Source organism: Saccostrea cucullata, unplaced genomic scaffold (genome assembly GCF_032062105.1).
Source record: "Saccostrea cucullata isolate Sc308-1 unplaced genomic scaffold, CSIRO_AGI_Scuc_v1 ctg49, whole genome shotgun sequence".
Taxonomy (NCBI): Eukaryota; Metazoa; Mollusca; class Bivalvia; order Ostreida; family Ostreidae; genus Saccostrea; species Saccostrea cuccullata.
Window position 1 is genome coordinate 519880 of NW_026925976.1, and position 22212 is coordinate 542091.

General features: G+C 34.5%; 2 protein-coding genes and 1 non-coding gene across 3 annotated transcripts; 2 read left to right on the top strand and 1 right to left on the bottom strand.

The window, feature by feature from the left end:
- Positions 1-793: 793 nt before the first annotated feature.
- Positions 794-10129, bottom strand: LOC134270239 (calaxin-like). The gene is made up of 7 exons (XM_062752436.1): positions 10011-10129; positions 9636-9776; positions 9214-9318; positions 8260-8345; positions 6641-6706; positions 3274-3378; positions 794-1276 (listed from the first exon to the last, which is right to left on the bottom strand). The coding sequence occupies exons 1-7, from the start codon at positions 10078-10080 to the stop codon at positions 1226-1228; spliced, it is 624 nt and encodes a 207-aa protein (XP_062608420.1). The 5' UTR covers positions 10081-10129; the 3' UTR covers positions 794-1225.
- Positions 3633-3705, top strand: Trnac-gca (transfer RNA cysteine (anticodon GCA)). The gene has a single exon. It is a non-coding gene; the product is annotated as a tRNA-Cys (tRNA).
- A 172-nt stretch (positions 10130-10301) lies between the features above and the next one.
- On the top strand, positions 10302-22212 carry LOC134270241 (glycylpeptide N-tetradecanoyltransferase 2-like). The gene is made up of 13 exons (XM_062752437.1): positions 10302-10430; positions 14078-14354; positions 14686-14821; positions 15275-15402; positions 16294-16385; positions 16657-16773; positions 17060-17230; positions 17691-17799; positions 19378-19449; positions 19871-19969; positions 20212-20376; positions 21280-21417; positions 21791-22212. Exons 1-13 carry the CDS (start codon positions 10330-10332, stop codon positions 21809-21811), a joined length of 1626 nt encoding a protein of 541 aa, XP_062608421.1. The 5' UTR covers positions 10302-10329; the 3' UTR covers positions 21812-22212.

Here is a 22212-nt window from a genome sequence, read left to right on the forward strand (position 1 = left end):
TGTGAAGCATGCTGAAATATTGATTTTGTGATGTGAAGTATATCTGTGTAATCGTAGGTTTAGGGGCCATATTATTTTAAAACTGTGTTTAGTTTTTTTGCCCCCCCCCCCTCTTAATTTTTAAGTTTTTCCATAACTTCTGAATTGTTTGCGCCATGCATTTCATATTGCAATTATGTATTCCTTTTGAAAAGAGCTACCCTCGTATTTGACCTCCTGATCTTGGGGTTTGACCTACTTTTGCAATATCATATGACCAGATTTTTCTTTGGGTACCAATTTTTTTCCATTTTGACCTTGACCTATGAGTTCCATTTACACTTTAAAAAATTATTCACATTTGTCGTAACTTTTAAACAGTCACTCTAGTGGTTTGTATATCAAACTGTATTCTTTGTGAAAAGTCTTTTCTAGTGTTTGACCTTCTGACCTTGAATATATGACCCATATTTGTAAAAACTTTAACCTTACCTATAACATTCTAATGGTGGGTGATAAGCTTTTATACTTCTCTAATTATGTATTTCTTGTGACAAGACCTTTTGTACCAATATGTATGTTCTCATGACCTTGGAATATGACCTACTTTTGAAAAATTAAAACCTGCACCATATTTTTAAATAGATGGTGCTTTACATTTCTTGTGACAAGGACTTTCTTTGGGTACCATCATTTTTCAACTCTTGGCTTTGACCTAAATTTAAAAACTTTAACAATGATTTTGAGCTGCCATTTTGAGACATCAGTGTTTCAAAATGATATCTTTTATTTCTGTAGTGAAAATAAAACAACATTTCTTGTAAAAGTATTTATTTTGATAATTGATTGTCATCATCATGAAAATGAGTATTTCTTACAGAAATAGAAAGAGGATAAATAATTAAAATACAATGTCAATAAAATATATAAAATGTAATAACAAGAACATTAACAAATTGCTTTAATAGCCATATCATTCAAACACACATAAATCTATCATTCAAAGTAATTACAAATCAATGTTTTAGAGATATGTTTCTCAGAATAGAAACAGAGTCCCTATCATATAATACTGAAATCACATTGGTAAAACTTTGACATGACATCACAAACAGACATACAGGTAATTTATACAGCTCCCTCTCTACCATGAGAGAGAGAGATCAACATTTCAGACACTTTACAAATAATATTTTGGACAAATATTTTCATGCCGAGTTAATACGAGTACATATAAGTTAGTCCTCTAATACTTGGCTTGTTCCAGGGTTAATTCGTCTAGGAATGCATCACGAAGCTGAAATTATGATTTCAATGTGATATTCATAAACTCATGCAGCAAAAACATGTAAAGAACATGTAAATTAAATTAAAAGATAATTACATATTAACATATTGTGCATTTTGACACAAAGCTGGAACATTCAGGCAGAGGTTTTTTTTTTAAATATCAATTTTACAAAAAGAGAAAATCTCTTTAATTTTTATCTAGAATTTAAGCTTTTTAACTAGATGAAAAGGTGGATTTTTATATTTTTTGATTAGAGAAAAATGGTGAATGTTTAATCACTTTACTGATTGTATATTTATTGGTGAGAAAAATTTTGTATGTACATAATTTTACAAATTAAATATTTTCAAACATCTTGTACGATATTTATCAAATTTTTTAAGGTTCTTGAAAACAGTTTACAAGAAGTCCTCACAAATTTACATATTAAAAAAAATAACTTATATGTAAATATATATAAAATGATCTTCCTACATAAACAAGAGGCCCAGGGGCCACAGCGCTCACCTGAGCACATCGGGCTTGAATTTATCCCCCCCTCCAGGCGTTCATCATTTGAATCTACACTACCTGAGGATGATTCCATATAAATATCACTAATCATAGCTTTGAAGTACTTGAAAAGAAGATTTTAAAAGGTTTCCCTATATATCCCTATGTAAAACTTGGGTCGGCCATTTTGGCCCCACCCTAGCCCCGGGGGTCATGATTTGAACAAACTTGAATATACACTACCTGAGAATCCTTCCACATGAGTTTCATCTTTCCTGGCCCAGTAGTTCTTGAGAAGAAGATTTTTAAAGATTTTTCTTATATATTCCTATGTAAAACTTGGGTCGGCCATTTTGGCCCCATCCTTGCCCTGGGGGTCATGATTTGAACAAATTTGAATCTACACTACCTGAGGATGATTCCACATGAGTTTCATCTTTCCTGGCCCAGTGGTTCTTGAGAAGAAGATTTTTAAAGATTTTTCCTATATATCCCTATGTAAAACTTGGGTCGGCCATTTTGGCCCCACCCTTGCCCCAGGGGTCATGATTTGAACAAATTTGAATCTACACTACCTGAGGATGATTCCACATGAGTTTCATCTTTCCTGGCCTAGTGGTTCTGGAGAAGAAGATTTTTTAAAGATTTTTCCTATATATTCCTATGTAAAACTTGGGTTGGCCATTTTGGCCCCACCCTTGCCCTGGGGGTCATGATTCGAACAAACTTGAATCTACACTACCTGAGGATGATTCCACATGAGTTTCATCTTTCCTGGCCCAGTGGTTCTGGAGAAGAAGATTTTTAAAGATTTTTCCTATATATTCCTATGTAAAACTTGGGTCGGCCATTTTGGCCCCACCCTTGCCCCGGGGGTCATGATTTGAACAAACTTGAATCTACACTACCTGAGGATGATTCCACATGAGTTTCATCTTTCCTGGCCCAGTGGTTCTGGAGAAGAAGATTTTTAAAGATTTTTCCTATATATTCCTATGTAAAACTTGGGTCGGCCATTTTGGCCCCACCCTTGCCCCGAGGGTCATGATTTGAACAAATTTGAAACTACACTACCTGAGGAAGCTTCCACATGAGTTTCATCTTTCCTGGCCCAGCGGTTCTGGAGAAGAAGATTTTTTTAAAAATGCCATTAATTTTTAACAAATTCATGATTATCTCCCCTTGGAAAAGGGCGTGGCCCTTCATTTGAACAAACTTGAATTCCCTTCACCCAAGGATACTCTGTGCCAAGTTTGGTTGAAATTGGCCCAGTGGTTCTTGAGAAGAAGATGAAAATGTGAAAAGTTAACGACAACAACGACGACGACGACAGACAACGGACAAATTTTGATCAGAAAAGCTCACTTGAGCCTTTGGCTCAGGTGAGCTAATAAAACTAAGAGATACATATCAACCATACATAAGGTAGGTATATTTAAGTGAGATTAATCTCTAGAGCATCCAAATTTTCAGAAACAGTTATTAAATAATTATACATGTACATATATTACCTTTGGACTGGGTAAACAGGGTCCAAAAGCTTCCAGTAAAAGGATTTCTGATTCCACGGCCTGCTTAAAATCACTCATACTTAATCGACTGTCATGGTCGTGATCCTGTAATTATAAAGCATTTTCAATATTGAAATTACTCTTCATTTACAGGTAGTATTTGTCTATGAGTAAATATCACTATCTCAATGCATTGTCTCCTCCCACTCGTCAATGTGATATGAATTAATATAAGAACTTTATTTTTGCATAATGAAATTTTCGTTCTTTGTTTTGTTAAGGATTATTTTTTATAATAAGCAAAGCTCAAGAAAAAATTGTTTTGCTTATGTGGCGGTCAGCCGGGTTTGATCGCCGGTGGCCAGATAGCTCAGTTGGTAGAGCACCTGACCGCAGTTTCAGGGGGCCCCGGTTCGAATCCCGGTCTGGTCCGCTGCATTTTCTCCTCTCCCGTTACATATGGTGCCGTGCCATGCCCTGGAATTGACAGGTGAGAGGCCTGCCAGGGATGAGCCTGGGTTGGGGTCTTTGGAGGGCCAAAGACCTTTAAGGAGGGAGGAATGTGGCGGTCAGCCGGGTTCGATCACCGGTGGCCAGATAGCTCAATTGGTAGAGCACCTGACCAGAGTTTCAGGGGGCCCGGGTTCGAATCCCGGTCTGGTCCGCTGCATTTTCTCCTCTCCCGTTACATTTGGTGCCGTGCCATGCCCTGGAATTGACAGGTGAGAGGCCTGCCAGGGATGAGCCTGGGTTGGGGTCTTTGGAGGGCCAAAGACCTTTAAGGAGGGAGGAATGTGGTGGTCAGCCGGGTTCGATCGCCGGTGGCCAGATAGCTCAGTTGGTAGAGCACCTGATTGGAGTTTCAGGGGGCCTGGGTTCGAATCCCGGTCTGGTCCCCTGCATTTTCTCCTCTCTCGTTACACTTATAAATACTTAATAGCTTTCTTTAAAAAAAACTAGAAATATGTCCATAGGACATGAATGCCCCGCTGAGGATATATTAGTAAAGCAACATGAAAATTCGTATGTGTATAAAATTTGATCAGTTTGGTTCAGGTAGGGGTTATTGTTACTAGGGAATAAAAATGTAGGTCAGATCCAGCATCCGAAGCTAGTCTGGTAGTGTCCATCCCTAGTTGCATCATCCATGCAAGTTTGGTTTAGGTAGGGCTTATAGTTACTTGGGAATGAAAATATAGGTCAGATCCAGCATCCGAAGCAAGTCTGGTAGTGTCCATCCCTAGCTGCATCATTCATGCAAGTTTGGTTTAGGTAGGGCTTATAGTTACTTGGGAAGGAAATTATAGGGCAGATCCAGCATCCGAAGCAAGTCTAGTGGTGTCCATCCCTAGATGCATCATCCATGCAAGTTTGGTTCAGGTAGGACTTATAGTTACTTCGCGGGTATGTTAAGGAAGCATATAAATCATTTCTCGGGAAAATAAGGCTTTTTAAAGAAACTTAAGTTTGATAATTTAATCAAACCACTGATAAACGTAAACTATTATTAACTATTGCATAGAGATAAAAGAGTGTCTAACGCAAAGACGTGCACCACCACCACTGCATCACGTGACTTCTATTTATAGCGAAATGTTCCTTAATAAAAAAGCTTACAGAACAACAATACCTCGGAGTTTAATAAATTCTTTGAGTAAATAATACAGTAGGAAAACATCTATTTTTTATAAAAAGTGCTGCTAGAATCCCACTGTCCTGTCAGTAAAATAATTATTCCATACAAATTCGCACGAAACCTTACCCGATGTTTTGAATTTTATACATATGAACCGAGATTTTTCGTAAAACCATGCTTAACTCGGGATTCTAGCAGCAATTTCCAAGTATTTTAGAAGGCAAACTTTCGATCTGTATAAATCTCATCTTTTGAAACATCCAGCTTATTGTTGTTCTGCTGCATTATTTTTGTCAGGAATGACAGAGGAAAGGCCGACCGGGATACGTTTATAGCTGATTGTCTTCAAAAGAGGATATAACCGATGAAAATGAATTAGCATACCTGTTTAAGTTACTTAACTCCATATGAATTTCACAAAATATTTACGGTATTTGCTTTTAAACCTCATTTTACGCATCTCTGTACATGCCGTTCTTAGCCAAATTCTCTTTACACGAAATGATCAATTTCCAAGTTACTTGATGTACACATATGACGTCATCGATAGTAGATTTTAATTAAAATGACAGATAAAGAATAACAGAATAAAAACATTTTATTTTTGTTAATGGTAAGACGTTTCTAATTAAGATTCTTTCTAGAGTTAAATTACATCTATAAATACCAATATTACGAAAACTTGTGTTCTGAAATTGACGTCATCTCTCTTACTATGACGTCATAATGTAGCACTGACTTAGTCAAGGTAGAATATTCTGTATGCTTCCTTATCCCCCCTGCGTTGGGAATGAAAATGTAGGTCAGATCCAGCAACCGAAGCAAGTGGTAGTGTCCATCCCTAGATGTATCATCCATGCAAGTTTGGTTCAGGCAGGACTTATAGTTACTTGGGAATGAAAATATAGGTCAGATCCAGCATCCGAAGCAAGTCTGGTAGTGTCCATCCTTAGATGCATCATCCATGCAAGTTTGGTTCAGGCAGGGCTTATAGTTACTTGGGAATGAAAATATAGGTCAGATCCAGCATCCGAAGCAAGTCTGGTAGTGTCCATCCCTAGATGCATCATCCATGCAAGTTTGGTTCAGGTAGGACTTATAGTTACTTGGGAATGAAAATATAGGTCAGATCCAGCATCAGAAGCAAGTCTGGTAGTGTCCATCCCTAGATGCATCATCCATGCAAGTTTGGTTTGGGTAGGGCATATAGTTCCTTGGAAATGGACCTGCTCCAAAAACTTAAACCTGGTCACTTATCTGGAAAATGTAGGTCAGATCCAACATCCGAAGCAAGTCTGGTAGTGTTCATCCCTAGACGCATCATCAGTGCAAGTTTGTATCAACATGTGAAGTTTGATAACACCATATTGAATGGTATGTTCAAATCTGAGCTTAACACTAATTTAAGAAAAGTGAGGTCAAGGTCAAAGGAAAGGTCAGGGTCAAAAAAGGTTGATGCAGTTGCATAGCTCTCATCAATATCTATCAGCATATGAAGTTTGATGAAAATATTTTGGATAGTTTCTTTGAAACTTAGCTTTGAACAGATTTAAATGCAAAGAGTGACGGAAGACGGAAGGACGGAAGGACAGAAGGACGGAAGGACGGAAGACGGACATGACAAACACTATATGCCCCGGCCATATTCATGGCGGGGCATAAAAAAGGAAAAATTAAGATGTGTCAGGAAAAGTATAGTGATCTATACAGTATCAAGTATAATGTACACACCATCTTCTTTAAAATCAGCTCTACCAGCTCCTTGATGTTTTCATCTTGGTCCTCCTCAGAAGAATGCTGGAAATGAAAGACATGACAGTGAGAAAAACAGAAGCCAGAGGATCCACAACAGCACAGGAATTTGAATGCCATTTAAGATTATTTTTAAACTAATACAACATTCTAATTATGAAATTCAGTATGATTCAAATTAAAGATTAAAAGATTAGCAAATTAGGAATTCCTAAGCAACCCAGGTCTAATATGCAGTACAATATTAATTCTAATACACACATACTACAACAAAAGTGTCCATTCCATGTAAATCAACCCTTTATAAGCTAAACACTTGGAAGATATCAATTTATGAACAAACAATCTACAGACAACAGGCACTTCATGCTATGTTTATTTAAAGTTAATTTAAGAGGAGACTTTTAACATTTATTTATTTCACCATTTTTGAAGTACAGCTTATGACAAATGAGGATTGTAGGGCAGTTGACAGTGTTTTGATCATTGGAAATGAAAATTCTACATTATTAATTTATAAATTAAATCATATTGTACAAAGCTAACACATAATCACCAAAATTTCTTAGAACTTTTAACATAAAACAGAATGGACATCAAAATTCAATGGCAGAGACAATTTTTATGAGAGGTTTAATTTGCACTTAACTTTTTTAGTTGTGATGTTTATATGGTGTTTTAAGCTTAAACAATGTGACATGATGTAGACTATACAGTTAAGTATAGAAATGTAAAATAATAAAATAACTGTGGGTAATTGATACCATATTACTATAAAAAGACAATTCATGCACATATATGACATGTACCTCGATTGATTGCAAGTTTCAAAGTAACATTGAAAGCAACTAAAAAAGAGTACAGAACAGGTATTATATTCAATGTTTCTAAATTATTTTTGACTAGCTATTTGGATTTAGCTGTATTGAATATTAAATACTTGATGATTTATAAACTCTTTTATTTCAGGATGACAGTATCCCCATATACTGCAGCCAAAATAAAAATGAGTCATTGCTCTTTCTAATCTGAATGTTATATGAATTATACAACACATAGAATCCATACCAGTCTTTTCAATTCAATGCTTTACCTACAATAGGATTCAAAAACAATTGTTTGTTAAATGAAGACTTGAACTTGAGAATGGCTAATTATGAATGATTTGTGGCTTTTGTACAAGATTAATACTAACAAATCATAACTGTGAAACAATGGGAAAGTTTTTACTGTACGTTTCCATGATTTTTTTCCAAACAAATCAAGTGTTTACATGCACATAACACCACTAATAATTTCATTTGATCTCAATCTATACCATGTATAATGCATGATCATTAAAAAAATAGACAGTCACAGTACTGTTTCAGTCATTTTTTGATTTGTAACATCATCATTCAAGTATCAAATATAAGGTTGTGAAGAAATAAATTCTGATATATTCTCTACCAAAACTATTGGTATCTTTAAAAAAGTCTGATTCTTGACTTACGGGGATTCAAAAATTCAAACAAAATATTCCCTTTCTTTGATCCCTTTACAGTAAAAATCTAGAATTTTCCATCATAATTTATTAATCATTTATTTCTTAAACTTACTTTCAGAATGGAGGTTTTCAGAAGTTGAAACATTTCTTCTCTTGAAATCCACCCATCACCATTTAAATCATAGACAATAAAACAGTCTGAAAAGAAACCCAATCATTACCCTGTCATAATTCATTTTATTATATGATTGATTAATTTCCCTCTCTCTGATTGGCTACAGTAAAAAAGAAAAAAACGTTGTATTCTGCAGAATTTTCCAGGTGAATACAAGGATTTAATACATTATAAAAATAGATCAGGCCAATCAATCATAATACAAATTGTTTTGGAAAGCTATTTAAACGACTTTCACTTTTTTTCATGTGAACAAAACATAAGGAATATATATTTTTGGTTTTCAAAAATCCCCCCTCCAACACTTTTAATGAACAGCAATTTTTACTTTTTGGCAGTCAGTTTTCCCTGATAATTCCCTGATAATACTCCTTCCTTTCAAAATCCACCCTATAAAAAAGACTGACATTATAAATTTTTTTTCTCATGGCAATTAAAATTGATAAAAAAACATTTCAGACTGATACAACTGATAAGGTTTATTTACATTTTAATTCTGCGTCTCCCTTGTACATGTATTTGGCTAGGACTTGATTAAATGCAAACAAGTAATGAGCTGTATCATTTTATCAGTGAATCATATAATAAAACAATTATTGCTGGGTTTTTTCGGTCACTACAATAATTAGCCATCTTGAAGTAAAAAATTATATTCCAGATTTATTGACCTCAAAAACAGCAATAATTGTATAGTATAAAATTATATTCCGCATTTTAAATTATATTATATCTAGTATGCTCAGAAGAATTTTTTAAAAAAAATATTATTTTCAAGCACTTAAGGCCTTATTTGTTCTACATGTACACATGTATATATTCAATCATACATGCATGCATTCCAAACCCTTACCTATAGAGGTAGGAGCAGAAAAAAAAAAAACGCAGACTTACATTTGATTTTGTCATCTTGAGCACCTTTCAGAAATGTAGAAAGGCCAATCACCCATTCTTCATGGCTCAGATAGTTATCACTATCTTGATCAAATGCCCTAAATACTAAACAAATCAATATTTAAGTGTTACTGAAAAATTGAAAAACTCACTTTCTACCTGTTAAAATTAAATATTGTACATGTACGTATATCAACATGCACAATTTATTCAAGGTTTTAATAGTAACATTAAAATTCTTGGGCATTATAACTGGAAGTTTAATTAAAGTATAAACCTGAGGACTTAGAAATGGCTATAAAAAAAATCCATACATGTCACAAGAATCATGAATATCACCCATTAATCCCAATATTCAGATTTAAAAACATGAAAAAAAATCAAGCATGAAGCATACACAGAATGTTTCCTTTCAAATTTACCTCGGTCCATTAAAATATCATCAGTCATGTTAAAGCTGATGTGCAGAACGTCACGGAACTTTGTGCGGTCCAGCTTATTGTTTAGAGCTCCAGTGATGTTGACAAACATTGTTATCAATTTTTCAATTTCATGTTTTTCAACTGCAAAGGATAAACCAAATACAGCATACGAAACACATAAGACGGTTATTCTTTTCAATTAGAACAATCTATTGAAGATTATATTAAGATTACATAAGGACAAACAATTTACACGTTTCCCTTCGAGTTAAAAAGATTTAGAGATAATTCGAACTACTCGTATGTTTGTTAATAAAGATGTTCTTTAAAAATTCTCCCAAACTTGCGGCAGCAATTATTATCTTCGATACATACATTTACATTCTTTCCTTTTCAACAGTCTTTCTGTCATTTTTGCGAGATCTTGACGCTTTATAACCGACATATTTGGGCTTTCAACAGCGAGCACTGAGCGTGGTGTTGTCAAGCAGATTTAACGCATGCGCAGACAAACGAGTGCGGTCCTAATTTGTTAAAAATTATGTTATAATATATTGAAAAAATATTCTAGTCATGAGTGCAGTTACATACATTATTTAATTAATATATGCATAAATCATAATTCTATTGTTGGGTTTAAAATAACACATTGGCGTCTTAGCTCGAATTTTCTCTGCTGATTTTCAGCAGAAGCATGGCGGACGTAGATTCGCTACATGATTTAAGTTCAGATCAAAACGAAGACCAGAGTGCGGTGGATGCTGATGTTGAAGAGGACGAGGTGTCAGAGAGGGGGTAATTATTTGTTCGCCTGGGACGTCAATAACTTATAATAAACGGGACTAAAATATGAGGTTGGGTGGGACACATGCAAATGACATCTGATGAGATTCTTTTTCTTGATTTAGATTAGAGAAGACCAAAAAGGGGTAGTGTTAATATTGTTTACAAAGAAATGCAATTTTCATTTACACTTTCCTAGAATTTCTTCCTTACTAGGTGTCCAATCCATGCGATAATGGCAACTACAGATCCTCAGCTTTGTTAAGATTTATTTTTTGCAGGATTGCCAGGAAGCTTCTTTAAAAGAAACAAAAAACAATTGTATCTCTTTTAATTTGTAGATGGTCTGATTGATAGGGCAAGGGTAGATACGCATTAAGTTTATTTTCAATTGGGGCTCATTAAACTTCACTTGACATTTGCTTAGCTGAAGAACTGTAGCTCTCCAAAAAATATATTGACAGACCGAAGAGCTACAGTGCCACCCATTGAAAAAACTGTATATTTATTGCAGGCGAAAAACTGCGCTGTTTATCGATTTATTTCTCCATGTTTTTGAAACTATCATCTCAAAATATTACTAAACTTGTGTTCCTAACATATTTTTTCACTGTTTCCACAACAAAACATCACTTCTAATACGCGAGTTTCGAGATTGTAACTCTCCTGCGATAGAGGCGCAAAAAGTATCCATTTCAGCATTGAGGTGGGACAGTTTGCTTATGTATACAAATGTTCATAAACAAATGAACGATGTTTATGGCTTTTAAAATTTATTTAATGTTATAGAAAGATAAAAATGTTAACCAGTGATGCATTTTATGATTTTATCAAGCTCAACTGTGTATATTTATAAATCTACTTTCAATTATAGGTACTTAAAAACGAAATAAACGTCGTGGTCTTCATAAAAGTAAAAGATTTTCTTGATTGTACAAACATTCTCTAAAAAGTTAGTGGGTTTTTTGAAGTGATAATAAGGTAAAAAATCAATGTGTCATTTAGATTGCCGACATGTAATGATCAGATTCATGTTTACCGTATTTATTAGAGGTCAATATATCTCTTCCATCGTCTGAAAAGTCTCGCATCCACTGAATTTTCTTTTTTGTTCCGATTTTTTTGCTTTAAAAAATGACACCTTTACGTTAATTCGGTTATTCTCGAGTTGAACAGTGCATCCTTACAATTATATAGTTACGATAAACCAGTATATCGATGATGCGATATATCCAATAATAAATATCTGTCCCACCTGTTTGTTTACGCGGCAACCAAACTCCCCTCCTCAACGAAAGAGCGCACCAAGGGAGATAATCTCGAAACTTGCGTATTGTTGTTTACAGTCCTCCTGGCCCTGAAATCAAGATCATTGAAAATTTCGTTTATTTATACTGCCATTTTTGTTTGCAATATAATTCGGCCCAACGCACTTTGTGTATACATGGTATACACAGGTATGTCAACTACAAAATTACTTGATAGAGGAGTACTGAATTTTTTGAAATCTAAATGTTTTGCAATTGAGGTAAGAATTTGGAAGAATCAATTCAAAACCAGGCGCAACACAATAAATATACAGTTTTTTTCAATGTGGCACTGTCTCCTAAATATATCAGTCAATATATTTTTCGGAGAGCTATAGTTCTGCAACTAACATTTGCTACGTCCATAGACTCTGATGTCACATGATGTCGTATGTAGTTGCATTAGGCCTAGAAAAAAAATATGTTTGTTTCCGCTTTCAGGCTGAAAAAAATGTAGGGTAGGTAGGTAGGCAATTTTTTTTTTTTTTGAAAAAAATTTTTTTGCTTCTTTAAACAAAAGTATAGAGTAACATTAATGACAAAAGAAATGGTGTTTTCAAGCATTACTGTGACTTAACTTATAATAGCAAGGTGACCCAAACTTCTTTCTGTCTTGAAAAGCTTGCAAAGTTGGAGGCTATAATTCCCTGGTTGAAATCTTGCACATCATGGGACAAAAGCATCAAAAAAATATTTAGGGTCGGCACTATAAATAAGGGTCGGTCGGGAAAGCGGAAACAAACATATTTTTTTCTAGGCCTTATCAAACCACCGCCTGAACAGTGCTGATTTTAATGAAGAACGTTTTATTTACTTTTATTTTATATCCATTATTTAAACAATGTTAAATGAAGGGGAGCTTATTTTTGTTAAACTTTTGTTGTTACGTGTATTCTTGCTCGAATATTGCTCTAAAAAGCAATATGCATTGTGGGTCCAAAAGTTAATGTGGAAAAAATTCTATTGAATGAATATGCAGTAGTCCTATATTTTCTCTTTGCTGTTGTTTTAGAGCTTGCAGTGACAAGCCGTGCTTCCTGTTGTCCCATTTGCTCACTATGAATATCATGTTCATTTGCCCTAAAACGTGTTCACCCTTGATGCTCTTTGCTTTGACCAAAGTCCGTTCACTCTAAAACTTATTCACACATAGTCTTTTTGCCCATAATATGTTAGTTTATTAATTTTCATAATTTCTTTTGATTTTTTTCAGAATTTAATGAATGTTTGTTTGAATAATTTTTAAAAATATATTTTATCATTCAGTTTTTAGATGAAGAGAAAAAAACTGTAAAAGTAATAAATCTATGTGATATGTACGAGTGGATTTTAATTTATAAGTTATATAATTTATAATGTATTATTAAATTGAGTTTGCATGTTTCATTTTTGTTCAAACTTGACCCCTACATTGTGTAGGATTGGCATACAATGACATACAAAACAGGTCTGTTGGAAGCAATTTCAGTTTTGCACAGCCATACATTTTGTGTTGGGGGCACTGTCAACTTCCAAAAATTCCTTGACAAGCAAAAAAAAAAAGGTCCTCAGACTTTTTATATCAGAGGGGGGCACAAGCAAAAAGGGGTTATGTTTTCTATAGGAATCTATATTTGTATATATCGGCAAAATTATTGGGGGAGAGGGCATGCTCCCCTTGCCCCCACCCCTCGTTTCCTATGGCCATGCAAACTTTTATATATGTATTAATTCATGTACATTGGGAAAAAAGGCTGATGCAAATCAGCAAGGCCAGAGTGACATGAAAAAACATTGCGCCCTTTGAGCATCATGTTATAGTAATTTAACTGTCAATCAGTTAGGATTTCAAAGAAGAGAAGTTGCTTTAACTCTTCTTAATATTGTTAAAATCGTAAGTAACCATTTAGAGCATAAGTCAAGATTATGCTTTATAAAACATGACTATATTGTACAGTTTATAATGGTACAGTAGTTATTAACACTGCTTAACTTAGACCAAAGACCAGAACTATGGGTACACATGTACTAGCCTGTTCATTGCAGCTGATACATAAACTCAGCTTTTTGTACCTGACAGTGATTACAGTTTGGTAAAGGGAAAATAGTTGTATAAGAATTGTAATAGATAAGGTAACTGAATGGGATAACTTCCTGATGTAGCAATACTTTGGTTTCTAAACATGAGTGCACTTGTACTTTCTAAACATGAATGCACAGGTGCTATTGATTATTCCTTTAGTTAAATCATTTAGAATCCATTTAACCTGTTACATGCATGTTGATTCTGTCATCAATACTGCTGAGTACAATAAATATTAATGTGATGTAAATGATCCTGTTACTTATTGTTTTTTAAATCATTAAAAACAGAGAGGACCCAGCATCTAGGAAGAAACACAAAAAATTTCAGAAGAAGAGAAGACATAAAGACATCGAGCGTTCCAGTGGGGATTCGGTGACGGAAGACGACGAAATTAACAAACCCGACCCCCTCCCCGTGATTTCCAACGACAAAGAACAGCAACAGTCGGGCATGGAGGCCGATTATGAGAGTCAGGACACGGGAACCAGACAAACCGCTCCTCAGGACAGCAAGAAGAAAGGGTCGGTCGGGGCGGAGGGCCCCATCTCCTCTAATGCTCCTGAGGTGAGAGCAGCATATAGTAAAATTAAAATCTTTTAAACTTGATATGAGCAGATTGACTCATAATTCACAAAATTATGCATAAATAAAGTTTTCACAAATAAAAAGTGATTTACAGTATCAAGATTAAAAATACTTAGAGAAAAGGTAGTTAGAATTTTGATTTTCCATGGTCATATCCTGTTATTTGAAATATATAAGTTCAGGATACTGAAGTTCACCTGTATTCACAATACTTTGAAAGACATTTTCTAGTTTGGGTAACAATCTTTGTGTAGACTGTAGAATGGCATTAACCAAAAGTCAAAGTCTTAAAATTGTTTTCTTTTTCTAGACATCACTCTCAGGATTACAGAAAATTCAGAAAGCTGTAGAATTATTGTCTATGTCCCATGGTGCACCCAAAAGTATGGAGGAAGCTACAAAGAAGAGATACAAATTCTGGGAGACACAGCCTGTGCCTGAAATAAGTAAGACAATGTTTATAGGGGTACAAAACTTTTCTTCAGAAACCAAACAAATGTTTTTTACACGGCTGATATAGAGCTAAAATTTGGTCCCAGTCCCATAATTAAGAAATATGCCTACATTTTCTCCAAGTGAAGTGACAGTTTCCCAAAAGAAAAATGCTTATCAAAATGTGTCTGGTAACTGTTTATTGCAGAGTTTTTAAATTGAAGTGAATCTGATGTTCAGCCATGATTGATTCATTTATACCTGTAATATGATAAAACAACATTTGGTTTTCATGAAAAATTTTTAAATTCAGCTTTAATTGATATTTATAAACAAGTCTTAGGATTCAACATGTTCAAGCCTCTGCCCTAATATACCCCCCTCCCCCTAAATGCAGACATGTATGTACAGGAAATGATGTGTGGTCTATTTATTCTGAGTAAGACTCCACTCTGTATTTTAAACAGATGAGAAGATCCAGGACATAAATCAACCAATAGAGGAGGATAAACCGGTGGAGGAGATCAGGACCGAGCCCTACAGTCTCCCCTCAGGATTTGTCTGGGACACACTCGACCTTCTAGACCCACTCATTGTAAGCTACTAGGGGCATAGACCTACTCATTGTAAGCTACTAGATCATAGACCTGCTCATTGTAAGTTACTAGGGTCATAGACCCGCTCATTGTAAGCTACTAGGGGCATAGACCCAAACAAACTCATTGTAAGCTATTAGGGTCATAGACCTGCTCATTGTAAGCTACTAGGGTCATACACCCAAATAGACTCATTGTAAGCTACTAGGGTCATAGACCAGCTCATTGTAAGCTACTAGGGTCATAGACCCAAATAGATTCATTGCAAGCTACTAGGGTCATTTTCCTGCTCATTGTAAGCTACTAGGGGCATAGATCTGCTCATTGTAAGCTACTAGGGTCATAGACTCCCTCATTGTAATCTACTAGGATCATAAACCCAACAGACTTATAGTAAGCTACTAGGGTCATTTTCCTGCTCATTGTAAGCTACTAAGGGCAAAGATCTGCTCATTGTAAGCTACTAGGGTCATAAACCCAACAGACTCATTCTAATCTACTATGGTCATAGACCCGCTCATTGAAAGCTATTAGGTTCATAGACCCTCTCATTGTAAGCTATTAGGGTCATAAACCCAACAGACTCATTGTAAGCTACTTGAGGCATAGGCACGCTCATTGTAAGCGATGAGGGTCATAAACCTATCAGATCCATTGTAAGCTGGTAGGGTCATAGACCTGCTCATTGTAATCTACTAGGGTCATAGACCTGCTAATTGTAAGCCACTAGGGTCATACATAGGGTCATTAACCCAACAGACTTATTGTAAGCTACTAGGGTCATAGACCCAAACAGATCTCTGAAACCTGAATATTTGATAAATGTAAAAATTTAAAGGACAAAAGTTGTTGTTTATTTTACATTTTTATTTTATGTTGTTTATTTACAGTTAAAGGAACTTTACACTCTGTTGAATGAGAATTATGTAGAGGATGATGACAATATGTTCCGATTTGATTACAGTCCAGAATTTTTACAATGGTGAGTTGTGATTCAAGGATTGTATAATACAAATTATTATTTCATATTTAATTTTTTTTTATTTGCTAGATGTTGATTATTGATTATTTTGAACAATACTTTGCAAGCTCTTTGACAAATTAGAACATCCATTTGTCTTTCTTTTCAAATGTCTGTTTTTAAGACATTTCTACATGAAAAATCTGTTATACATTAAATTTTTGCTGCCTAGTCTTGCTCTCATATTATTTGAGATTATGGGGTAGAATACTTCGACCTGATTTATTTATAGGGCCCTGCAGCCCCCAGGTTGGTGTAAGGAGTGGCATTGTGGGGTTAGAGTGGCTAAAAGTGCCAAACTGGTGGGTTTTATTAGTGCTGTACCAGCTCTCATCAAAATGTATGACAAGTAAGTACATGTGAAGAATATAGAAAATATTTTCATACAAATATTTACAACTTTGTTTTCCGTTACTTTAATGATAGCTTGTATAGTGATAAAAAACTGCAACAGAAAAATTTTTATGGAGAAAATTGGCCTGAGAACAAGAGAATTAAATTTATTTAGCCTTAGATGAGAAAAGTTTACACAAAGTTACTAGTATTCCAAAAAGCCAATCTTTGAAATATTACCTTAAACTTATTCTAGTTTTATACTGTTTGACAGCAAGATCTGTATATTGATTATTTTATAGGAAGAAGCACATGGTAGAGATTAATTTTCTGTGTGTCCACAAAAAACTACGATCAAAACGAGTGGCCCCAGTGTTGATAAGGGAAATAACTCGCAGGGTAAACCTCAAAGGACTGTTTCAGGCAGTGTACACAGCAGGAGTTGTCCTCCCTAAACCCGTAGCCTGTTGTAGGTAGGTGACCTTAATGACCCCTTGACCTAAATGACCTCTTGACCATAATGACCTCTCTTTAGGAGAGCAGAAGCATGAGGATGGATGCTTATATCATGTGTCCTGTCCATTAAAACATGTTTTGATTTTGTCAGTTAAAATATTACATCTTCAGGAAAAAAGATTGAAGGAGGTTCTTGCTTTGAATTGAAAAATTGTTAGCGTTCATTGTAAAAGAATGTACGAAAAACACAAATATCGGGTATATGTCAATAGAATTGATTTTACAGATATCTTTGGTTGGTGTAAATAAATGTTAAGCTAAGGAATCCGAAATATGTGTATCTATTGAACTTTATGTTAAATATTCTTAAAAAACCATCTGCTATGCTCATAAAACAATGTACATGATTGGGTAGGAAATTAATCGTTTCCTAAAATTTGATTTAAGATTATGACATTATATTCTGTTTCATTCTAGATACTGGCATAGATCTTTAAATCCAAGAAAATTGATAGCTGTCAAGTTTTCACATCTGACACGAAACATGACAATGCAAAGGACATTGAAACTTTACAAGTTACCAGAGGTAAGCCACAAGTTATGTAGAAAGATGATACAAGTTACTTTTAGAATATGTGTACTAATCATTGTGTGTAGTGAGCACCACAGATATTTTAATCAATCACTGCACCAGCACAAGTTCTTATAAAGTTAACTCTACCTAGAGAATACTGTATAGGGGATTGATTTCACGGGTTGTTATTTTCACGGTTTTCTCTCATCGGACACGATCGCGGTTTCTTGAATTCGCGGAATTCATATGTTATAGAAGTTACCTCCCTTGTCTATATCTGTTTAATCCATACCATAGCTACATGTAAACGACATTTATCAGCGTTATGTCTTTATTTCAGGAACAACAGGGTATGTTAATACAAAATAGACTTAATAAATAATGACAATTAATTAAATCAGGTGCAGTTATTAAAAGTCCTTGATTATAAACGTCAAATGACTTTTCTGTATGCTATAACAAGAATGAGTGCATTTACACCCGAAGATCTTCAAAACAACGCGGCGAAAAAAACACTGGATGGTAATAAATGTGTTAATGTAGGTCAACGAAATAATATCCTTCCATATCTTCAGTAAGTTCGATATTTATTTGAATGATTTTTTTTAAAAATCAAAATGTTGATAAAAACTATAATATGCATGATAATGCAGGTAACAAATACACTGTGCGTGGTAAAATTAGTTACGCACGGGTAATCAAAACTTATGGCCCACGTGTTTTGATTGATGAAACACATAGGCGTAGTCACAGGGGGGCAGCGGGGGCACTAGCCCCCCCACTTTCAGATCTGGGGGGGCAAGAGTATGTCTGTGCCCCCCACTTTTTAATGAAGAACAAAATCACAGCTATTTTTCCCCAACATTACCTTTACTATGGAAAAAAATTGGATTTGAAAGTAACTTGCCTTTGAAAAAGTTGGCAAATACCCCCCCCCCCCCCCCCCCCCCCACGAAATAGGATTTTCGAGTTTGGGGAATTTTTTTTTTTTTTTTTTTTTTTCTTGTGAAAAAAATTGAGGATTTTGTGCCCCCCACTTGTAAAGCTTTGTGGGTTTTTTTGTTTTTTTTTTTGTTTTTTTTTTTGCTTGTCAAAGAATTTCTGGAGTTGAGCCCCCCACTTTTAAGTTGGTTTTTTTTTTTTTTTCTTTTTCTTTTTTTTTTTTTGCTTGTCAAAGAATTTCCTGATGAGCCCCCCACTTTTAAGTTTGTGACTACGCCTCTGAAACATCTAGCGTTGGCAACTAAAAAGCCTTTTATCAAATACAGGTAATTATCTGTTGATGTAAGCGTGCTAATTAAAATAATTAAATGACAAGCACTACTCGTAATTACTGAAATGACCATGTACTGTGGTACATGTATTTAAACCTATCGTACATGTAGTCTATTCTCAAATTTCTAAATAAAACATGGAGATTATTGAAAAAATATTCACTGTTTCTTGAATTCACGGATTTATTATCACCGTGAATATAGCAAATATTAACACCGCGAGTTATTTTCCCCCTATACAGTAATCCTATCTGGTATTTGAAGATTAGTAAATGCTCTGAAAATGTAGAGATCAATTCTCTTTGATTTTTGACAGAATCCAAAGACCCCTGGCTTCCGAAAGTTTACTCCGGCTGACGTCCCTGAATCTTTTGAGTTATTAAAAAAGGTAAGCATGGAAACTCTCTCACCATCAGGTTAGCTGTGTTTGGGTATTGAAAAGTTCCTTAGTAATCCGAAAAAAAGGGAAGTTCAAATAATGTAAGAAATCTACATTTAAAACTATTTTACATGCTTACAGAAAGTAGAATCATATAGATAAAACATTCAGTTACTTATTCCTCTGTATTATGTCAGTTTGGATGTAGCAGCCAGTTGGAAATTTTTAGTCCCTTAAAAGCCTATCTATGTCTTCAAATAAAGCCTTGTTGAGTGAAAAAAAATCTTATTACAGTCTGTTAAATTTTATATAAGGTGATTCATAAATGCACTGTTGTTAAATTTATGGAGAGGCTTGATTAATTATTGACATTTACAAGTAATGCTGCAGAATTTATTATATATATATTGACTTCTGTTACCTTTTTCAGTATCTAGAAAAGTTTGACCTGTCTCCAACATTTTCAATTGAAGAATTCCGCCATTGGTTTATCCCTAGGCCTGGAATTGTTGACTCTTATGTCGTTGAGGTAAGTAAATTGGCTAATTAATACACATGATTACAATGTTCCTGTGTTTCTTTAGATTTGAGTTCCCAGGCTGTAAAGCTACGGGTATTGATATCCATTTTGGACAAATTAGACTGTATTAAGACAATAGACAACATAAATGCAAACTTCTGAATTGAAATTGTAATACATGTAGATTTGTTTAGAAGCGATGTTATACTAATAGTGACTACATTGTTTTTTTTGTATGAATTTGCTTTCAGAAGAACGGAAGCATTACTGACTTTGTCAGTTTCTACACCCTCCCCTCCACCGTCATGCACCACCCCCAATACAAGATGCTGAAAGCTGCCTACTCATTTTACAATGTCAGTAATGTCACCCCCTGGGTAGATCTGATGCAGGATGCACTCATTGTTGCAAGAAATGTAAGTTAAAACTTCTTATTGGAATTTTTCTTCTTGCTTTACAGAGAATATCCGGGACAGTTCTTGAAGGACGCTGCACCACTGAAATTCAGAAGGGTTATCTTGTATAACGGAACATTTCAAAGTGCTGATTTGTAGCTACATCTCTGACAAAACCTTTCATGCCGAGGAATGTTTTGGTATCATCCCTTTTCAATTTGGAGTCTATGAGCTGATATATGAAAGTTTGTTAAAATTCTTCTATGTACAAAGGCATTTTGCAGTTGTAGATGGAATTTGATGAAAATTTTACAATTGTAGATGGAATTTGATAGGGCTGGGCAATAATATCGATATTTCAATATATTGCAATACAATGACAAAAAAAAGGCAATACGATTTTGTAATATCGATATATTGGCATTAAGGAATTTTGTCATTAAAAATAAAAATGAACTTATAAAAGTTTGTTATTTGCCAAACAGCAATTTGAACATTTGAAAATTTTACATGTAAATTAAAATAAATAAAGTATGAAAATGCCATTTCTATTACCTTGAAAATATTGCAATACATATCGTAATACAGTTTAAAATATCGCAATATATCGCAATACAAAATCTCGGGACAATACCCAGCCCTAGAATTTGATGTATTGATATTGTAGGTGGAATTTTATGTATTTATGATTTTACAATTGTAGATGGAATTTTAAGTATTCAATGCATTAGATTTGATGTATTGATTTTACAATTGCAGATGGAATTTGATGTATTGATTTTACACTTGTAGATGGAATTTGATGTATGATTTAATACTTGTAGATGGAATTTGATGTATTGATTTTACACTTGTAGATGGAATTTGATATATTGATTTTACACTTGTAGATGGATTTTCATTTATGACTTTACATTATTGTAGATGGAATTTGATGTCTTCAATGCATTAGACCTGATGGAGAACAAAGAATTTCTGGAGAAGCTGAAGTTTGGGATCGGGGACGGAAATCTTCAGTACTACCTGTATAACTGGCGGTGTCCGCAGATGCAACCACACCAGGTAAATATCGCCATGATAAAAGATTACATGTACACCACATTAACTCATAGAACATAATGAAAGAAGTAAGAGGGAACAGAGCTTTTTATAATTATTTTCTGCTTAAACTCACATTTATAAGCTGTTGTTATGTTGATGAGAATGGGTTTTGTGTATGTTGTTATGATAAAAGTACTTTAAAGATAAATACTAATTTTGTATATTTTTTGTGCGATTAATCAGCTGGATAGTGGCTGGTCTTAATAAGATTTATAAAAGTATATTGATGTTTCATCACTCTAGGGTTACAATAAAGGATAAAATTTTTACATTGGAACGTACATGTACATGTATTTTGAAATGACTTGTAATATGTGTCTTCTTTTCTTTTCAGGTTGGTCTAGTACTTCACTGAGAGTTATGTCCCCTAGATTTAATTTATGAAGATATTATTAACCTGCATGTACATATGGCCTATTGAAGATGCCTTAAAACATGTACATCATAACAAAGAAAATGTCTGAGTGAGTGTGATCTGGATGTGTGGGTTGACTGCCTTTAGAGAACAGTTTACCAAAACCAGAGTGAACTTACAGTAAATGGTATATTACCATTATGTGCCAATGGAAGACATGAATTCCTGCATCCTATCAAGGAAATGCTGAACACTCACCAACTTTCTTCATTTATTGCTATAACTCTCTCAGTCTTCAGCCATGGATATTACATGATGGTGAACATACTGGGCTATCTGTGCATGTCATTGACTAGATATTACGAATTATATTGTTAAGGAATAAAATTGTATGACTTTAA